The sequence below is a fragment of the Hipposideros armiger genome, unplaced genomic scaffold, assembly GCF_001890085.2.
Source record: "Hipposideros armiger isolate ML-2016 unplaced genomic scaffold, ASM189008v1 scaffold_28, whole genome shotgun sequence".
NCBI lineage: Eukaryota > Metazoa > Chordata > Mammalia > Chiroptera > Hipposideridae > Hipposideros > Hipposideros armiger.
In genome coordinates this window covers 2226743-2234585 of record NW_017731378.1, presented here as the reverse complement: position 1 = coordinate 2234585, position 7843 = coordinate 2226743, and the positions used below count along the sequence as shown (strand labels likewise).

Genomic DNA, 7843 nt, shown 5'->3' with positions numbered 1-7843 from the left:
GGCAGCCCAGCTCCAGGTTGAGCTGTTGTTCAGCATCTTAGCTGTGGAGGGCAGCGTCACTGGCCCTCCTATGTGGGATCTGAACCGGGGCCCTCTGGCATCCCAAGCCAGTTCTTAACCAACGTGCCACTCGGCTGGCCCCAAAAAAACTTTTTAATTAAAAAAAATACAAGACCAGGACACTAGGGAGAGTGGTACAATCATGAGAGTATGGGAGAAGGTAGGAGGGGATGAGATCAGTGAGCTAACTGGGGCTGTGGTTTTATAGGCCATCATAAAAACTTTAGCTTTTGCTCTGAGTTGGGTTTTGAGCAGACTTATGACATGATTTGACTTCGATTTTAACAGGATCATTCTGACTGCTCTATTGAGAAGAGATTATTGGGATTAATGGAGGAGGGAGCAGAGACCAGTTAAGGGGCTATTACATACTCTTTGTGAAGATTAAGTGTAAAAACATATGAGACAGAGCTTTGAGGACTCTAAAACACTGTACAAATATTTTATGATCATAGTTATACTGTAAATTTTTTCCTACAGGTACACCATGGCATCAAGGGAATAGTGCTTGATGAGAATAATAATAATCTCCCTGAGGCTGTCATTTCTGTCAGTGGGATTAACCATGATGTCACTTCAGGTAGGTGGCCACTACCTACTGGGATGAGAAGGAAGCTTCCACTCTCTTCTTCAGCATAATCAGGAGGCCAAATTATAAGCCCTTGGGCGTGGGGGATTGGAGGAAGGAAGGGTAATAGAAATGGGACAGTGAAATAACAGGCAAAGACCAGGAAGATGCAAACGTACCATCTCTCTCAGCATTCAGGAGCCACTTCTTCATACCACATTGTTAGGGGGGTTTTCTGGACTTGAAGTTATTAATAGCTTACATACAGGTGTGAAATGGGTAGAAAAGACAAGGACTGTAAAACAGATGTTTAGTCTTGTCTTTGACCTAGGCATCTCACGATACCTCCATTCAAGGAAAAGTTAGCAAGATGCATTCTATAGGCTTGTTGGGAGGACAAGATTGATGGAACCTGCTAGAATGATACAGAATATCTCATGGCACATGGTGTTACTGCCCCAGCCCAGTACGATCATGTACAACTCACAGGGGTGTTTTAGTTGTTTTGTTTTGTTTTTAAAGTAGAACAGTAGCTGCCAATGCTTAGGGAGCAGGTGAGATCTGCCTGTATCCCACAACCTCCATTCCAGCAAGGCTCAGCCACATTCTACTGCACACATGTTTATTACTAAGCAGGCATCTTGCTGTTCAGACAGACTGTTTCAACTGGATGACATCTCAACTTTAAGGAGATAACTTGTGTTCTTTAAGATGTTCCCAAGACATCTTACATGAAAGACTCATTCAAGGCAAAGACAGCATCATTCTAAAGGCAGAATTCTTAGCCTCATCGTCAAGCATCAGACCACCAGAATCCTCCAGCCCAGTGGTGGGACCCAGGACTGTTTAGGGATCAAACCTCAGGCATCCCTAAAGCTTCAGGGCTTGCTAGATTGTTTACCCCATTCACGCAAGGGTGGGGAATGACTGAAACATTCTAGCCAATCAACATATATTGAATACCACTAATTTCACCAGTAAGGGCTCACTTTCAACACCCATTATGCTAAATTAATAAATTACTCATTTCACCACTGAAAAAACTCATTGTTAACGTTCATAATACTACTTAGTAAAGCATCTAGTGTTGATGAGAGATAACGATAGCTAAAGCCCTCGTGATAGCTGCATCTGGAATTGGACCTTTCTGATTCACTAGCTACCATGAGTGTGAGTCCTCAGTTAAGAAAATGACAGCCCTGGGGTACGACTTAAATTATCCAGCATATGCATAATAACATACTGCTTTTGCGAAAGTATTTAAAGTAAATTACAGACATTTAATAGGGGCAGAAAAGAGACTTCTCATTATTGATTGTCTGTTTCATTCTTGATTGCATTATTTCAATTATTCATTCTGTACACCTAAAAGAAAATTTAAAGGCATGGTCACAATTGATTCTAAAGAGATGTAAAGTCATTAGCCAAATGCTACAATATATTCTTGCCACAGAGAAATAGGCTTTCTTTTGAATTTTATTTTCCCCTTTGAATGTGATAGAAGAATTATTAAAAATAGGATTCTCAAAATCATACTTTTAGTCCAGCCCTCCCACTCAATATAAGATTATACACATATAATACCACTGGGGGCTTGTTGTCAAACCCAGGGCCACAAGGCCCATTAACTCAGGTTATGTGCACAACTGTAGAGCTTTTCCAGGGCCCCTCATTCAGTCTCTGCTTAAATGCCTACAGTTTCATAAAGCAGTCCATTTCTTTTTTTTATTTTTGGTAAAGATTTTATTGGGGAATTGGGGGAGGGGAACAGACAAGTTGCTGTTGTGTTGTTCTTCAGTCTTTCAGTCTAGTTGTGGAGGATGTTGCTTCACTGGCCCAAGTTGGCACCATCATTGCGCTCTTCCTGGGCAAGGCAGATCAGTTGCCGGCCTCTGGATGGCCACTCACCGTGGCTGCTGGCCGCTCACCGTGGCTGCTGGCCGCTCACGATGGCTGCTGGTTACACATGGTAGCTTATGGCAACCCACTGCAGCAGGGGACTGCAGCCTATGCCGTCGCCGGCGACCCACAGCAGCCCGGCTCCAGGTCGAGCTGCCGTTCAGCATCTTAGCTGTAGAGGGCAGTGTCACTGGCCCTCATATGTGGGATCCGAACCGGGGCCCTCTGGCATCCCAAGCCAGCTCTTAACCAACGCACCACTCGGCTGGCCCCCAGCCCATTTCTTTTTTGGTAGCTCTGTGTGTCACAATAGTTTTTGCTTCTGTCTAGCAAAATCTTCCTCCTTGCAACTTAAACCCAAAGTTTTCATGCTTATTTCTTTAGGTAGACATTTCTTCACAGTGACCTTTCAAACATTGAAGCATAGGTCTCAGGTAGTCTCTTTGTCAGGCAAAACATTTATAGATATGCCTCCTTTCTCCTAGTGCCCCTTTACTGGCTATGAGTTTGTTTTAAAATACAGAGTCTGGCATTAAATACAATGCTCCCAGTGCACAGCACAGTGTAACTCTTATTTTCTGGGAGCTGAGGCCCATACTCCTATTATGTACAACAGCATACACGTATGATTGTTTTAGATCTTAACCAGTGATGCGATTAAGAAAAATCAAGCTTGTGGTCAGCTAAAACCCTCAGATTGTTTGTCATATAAAGGCCCAATTTGGGGCAGATTTCTAATCAGTAGACTGAGTTATATCCTTGTAACTTTTAGGTGATCACGGCGATTACTTCCGGCTGTTGCTTCCAGGCACCTACATTGTCACTGCCACAGCACCTGGGTTTGACCCAGAGACAGTGAGTGTGACCGTGGGTCCTGGGGAACCCAAACTGGTGAGTTAGGCTGACCTTTACAGAGCACTGTAAAGATCACCTATACAAAGTCACAAACAACCAATTGCATTGTTCTAATCTTTGCCAAGCTTCTATCATCATAAAAAAAAAATCATTGCTTTCATCTGCTAATTTGTATTGTCATTTTCCTATTATGTCCTTCCCCACTTCTTTTGACTTTTCTTTTTCTTCTGTTTAACATAGCATAGTGATTAAAAGCACTGGCTGGTTCTAAATCCAGCTCATTTGTCCACAGACTGTGCACAAATTACCCAACTGCTCTCATCTTCAGTTTCTACCTCTGTAAGTTGGTGATGACACTACCTCCTTCACAAGAGGCTGAAATGAGAAAGTGCACATAAAGCATGTAGTGCAGTGACTGACACATAGGAAGTGCCCAACAAATGTGAGTTTGTAAATCCCAGAGATCTTGCCCAGCTCTACAGGCTCCTGTGGGTTGTATTCTTCTGTGCCATCAGAAAGGACTGCCACCAGGTGGCACTCTGCCCCCTTCTGGTGCCCCGTGTGTCCAGGCAGCTTTGCCTTCTACTCACCTCAGCCAAGAACCAGCAGCTCTCCAATATTCAACTCTCCACGGCTTTCTTTTCTTTCTTCCTTTTTAAAAAATTTTTTTATAGGTAGGATGAGAAGCAAAAAGCAAAGAACTTTTTTTCATCTACAGCTTGGACCTTTTGAGCTTTGGTCATATTATGTTAGGATCTCAGGGCTGAAGAGGCTCAATGACACTAATCTCAGATTTCTCAAACAAGAAAAAAATAACGAGGCAGTTCTATTAAATGAGCACCTACAGTCCTGCTTTCCCACAAGATCAGCTCTTCCCTAGGCCTCCTCATTCTGTCCAGCTCCTTCTCTGTCCAGCCCGAGAGCTTAGCAGACCCTCCCTCCCGTTTTCCTGTCAACTCAGTGCCATCAAGTAGCTTGTTTTTTCAAATACAGTTGTAGGTACCATTTATCGAACAGTTTCTATGTATCAGATACTATATGAGAGTTTCCCAGAATTAGCTCATGTAACCTTCACAAGAGCCCTGTGTGATAGACGTCAGTATCCCCATTTGTGGCTGAGGGATCTGAAATTTCCAGAAGGTCAGAAACTTGTCCAATGTTATAGTGAGTAAGTGGTGGGAGCCACAATTTGAATGTGCCAGGCTTTCAGGGCTGCCTTGCTAGCCAGTATGTTACAGGGCCTCATGCTAAGCTGTGTTTGGAAGCCCTTTTCTTTAAGCACCAGGATCAGGATAAAGAGCTCTTTAAATCTTTTGAAAATTCCTCTGAAATTTCTAGTGTTTCTCTTTCTCTTCCCCCAGTCCCTCCTCTACCACCTCCTGCATATTAGAAAGGACGACTTGCACAGGCAGGAAGCAAAGAAGAACTAACTTCCACTGCAGCCTGCTACCTGGTCCTAATTTCCCAACTAACATATTCTCTTTCCCTTTTTTTCTTGTTATACCTCTGCTCCTCATTTACCTTAAAATGAAAGGCTGTTTGGCAGCTGCATGCCTGGCTTACATGAAAGGAAGTCTGTCCAGAGCCAGATGCAAACAACTGCAAACCCTTTTGAGTAACACGCTCTACTTCTTCACCTCCTTTGTCACGTAGCCTTTAAATGAATGAATATAACCCAACATTGTGTCAAATACAACTCAGAGGGTAAAAATCTGTCTTTTGGATATAATTCCCAGATACGGTAACAACTAAGAATCCATTTATTGATCATAATAGTCTCTCTTCGCATTCTAAAACAGAGATCCACCTGGCTGGGGAAGAGGGAAAAAAAAGATCATTAACTAGAGGGTTACAATTAAGACTCAAATATCCCCCAGACTCCAGTGTTCTCCCCACAGCCTTCCAGATGTCACATTTCTTTCATTTCTTTTCCTCATTTTGCTGTCTCGTTTTGTTTTCTTTCCTAAATCCCCGTATTACTATATAGGAAATAATAACGACAGTGCGATTGGCTTTGATTTCCCCTGCTAGGATTTTCTAATTTGGGAACTAGCAGAAAACCTGGCTGTGGATTTTTATGGAAGGGGCAGGAAATAACCCCGTGAAGAGCCCTCTTAGTTGCAAGGTTTTCAACTCCCAGCTGGCTTCAGCAGCTCAAACTGTTCCAAGGGCTTGGAAGCCAAGGAGGCCCCAGGGGAGTGTGGTTAGGGCCACTCCCTCTTCCTTCACTCCCTGGGATGTTTCCACAGCCTCTGCATGGCTAGTATATCCCAACTTGTCAGTCAATAACATCTTTACACCTGCATGCCACGGCCAGAAGGGAAGTTCCAATGCATTGCTGGAAAGGATGCATTAACGCACATGGAAATTTGGGATTTAAGAATCCATACTAATGATCTATATTATCTCTCCTATCTATATTTCCAAACAATCGTGGCAGAAAGCTTAGCTCTAAAGGTCTGAGGCATTCACCGGCATGCCTGAGCATGACCCCTGTGATTCCATAGTCAGCATAAAAGGGATTATTACAACATCATCCAGCATAGTTCTTGTCCTAGGCAACCATATTGGCAAAATCACGGTTTGAGGTATAGATATAGTTTTTTGTCTAACACATATAAATGATTATTACATTCATCCAGACACACCCTATGTATCATAGTGATTATGTACCACTTTGGCGGGGGGTAAGGGGGGGTCGGAGGGGGTGGGGGCCGGAATATTAGCCAAGCCTATATGACACCACCAGTGCTGCTCCGGGTCATTGCTGTAATATTCCCCTCAGCCTCCTGCCCTCAGAACCTGGAACTGGGGTGAAACCGGGTCCAAATAGATCTTCCCCCAAGTTCAACTGTAGGATGTAGAAAACTGACTCTTCTACTCTCCTAGCTTCTTCTTCTTTTCTTCCAGGTTAACTTCCAACTCAAGAGGAGCATCTCTCAAGTAAGCCCTACGCAGAGCTTTCCCAGTGCAGGGCCTGGAGGCAGAGTCTTACCAAAGCAAGTGAAGCCCCAGGCAGCCAAGTAAAAAGAATTGGGCGGAGAGTCCCTGCCTGAAACCACAGCGCCTAGGGCAACACTTCAGAAAGGCTTTCTTTGATCCTGCTCTTCAATCAGATGACACATTCCTTCTATTTTATTATCTGGGACATATTTAAATATAAACATATTCAGAATAATTCAGAATAGTCTCCATGTGTTCCAGGGATAGGGCCTCTCTGATCAGTAGTCCGTAGATTCAGCAGTGTTCAGTAAGAACACAACTGATTCTGGGGGAGTGGTTTAGGCTCTGGCAGTGTGGTTAGGTCTACACTGCATCCAGAGGCTGGTTCTGGCTGGCTGGCCGCTCTCTTGCCAGAGTCTAGCACAGAGCCTGCCATAATTCATCATTGATGTTGTTCCCATAGCAAGACCAGGTGACCAATTCTGAAATCCCAGAGAACCATTTTAGCAATAGTCAATAGCTTCTTGATAAGAAAAGGATTTCCCACGCAAACACCTGGTCCCATTGCTACTCATTTTTGTACATGGGCATTTTAAACAATAGGCATCTTCTAAAACATTTTCTGGGTGTGCTAAGTGCAAAGCAGATGCTCCTGTGGAATGGCTTTGTCCTGTCCCTGTGCCAGCAATACACAGCACTTTCCGCTTTGCTGAGTTCCCCAGAATAAACTCATTTGTTCTAAGAGTGTGATTGAGCACAATAGATTTTACTAAAAATGTTGAAGGGACCTGTAGTCTTTCACCACACATCATACAGCACACAAGTTCATAAACCCCCATTGGGCATGTTGGGATTTCCAAGCCCCTGTCCCAAGGGCTTGGTGGGGGTTCTTTACCATGCACCCCATTTTAGGGCTCAGCCTCCATGAGGGCAGTCTCCAGTTTCCCCCATTTGCTCCACCTCCTCCCACCCTCTCAGTCTCCCCATTTCCCACCTTCAGCCTCTAACAAACCCAGCCCTTTCTTAACATTGAGCAGTTCAGTACCTCTCAACAAGCAGTCCTATACCCATCAGAAAACAGAGGTGCTCCGGCTGAGACAGCCCACCTGTTGCAGGAGGCCATTCAAGATTAAGATTAACACAGGATTGATTTTTCTGTTACTTGAGCAATCTATCCATCTGTGGTCAAAAGGAAAGCAGAAGGAAATATATCTCTTCCCATTTAGAAAGGGTATTCTCTAATCCCTTCTCTTTCTTCCTTCTCAACTTTAATCCCACATTCCTTTGTTTCCTTCTTGTTATAAAGAAGCAGCTCCTTGAGAGGGTTCTTTTCAGTTCAGTGAAACTTTATGCCTGAGGTTGCTATATGCACTCGATTTTTTTCCAGATTGTCTGAATATCACTTATGTGTTTCCAGGTTCCCCAGTACATAGTCACTTAACAGAGCTGATGTTTGAAAAGTATGGTCACAGTGTTTCCCTATCACAGCCACATTCATTCATTCATTCATTCATTCGT

General features: G+C 43.7%; 1 protein-coding gene across 2 annotated transcripts in view; it reads left to right on the top strand.

The window, feature by feature from the left end:
- CPN1 (carboxypeptidase N subunit 1) overlaps positions 1-7072 on the top strand; it is a 29443-nt gene extending 22371 nt beyond the window's left edge. For both annotated transcript variants that reach the window (XM_019636255.1, XM_019636253.1), the window contains exons 7-9: positions 541-640; positions 3300-3418; positions 6293-7072. In XM_019636255.1, coding sequence (XP_019491800.1) covers positions 541-640; positions 3300-3418; positions 6293-6409 — 336 coding nt within the window. In that variant the 3' untranslated portion in view covers positions 6410-7072. The remainder of the gene's footprint in view (positions 1-540; positions 641-3299; positions 3419-6292) is intronic.
- The last annotated feature ends 771 nt before the right edge of the window (positions 7073-7843 follow it).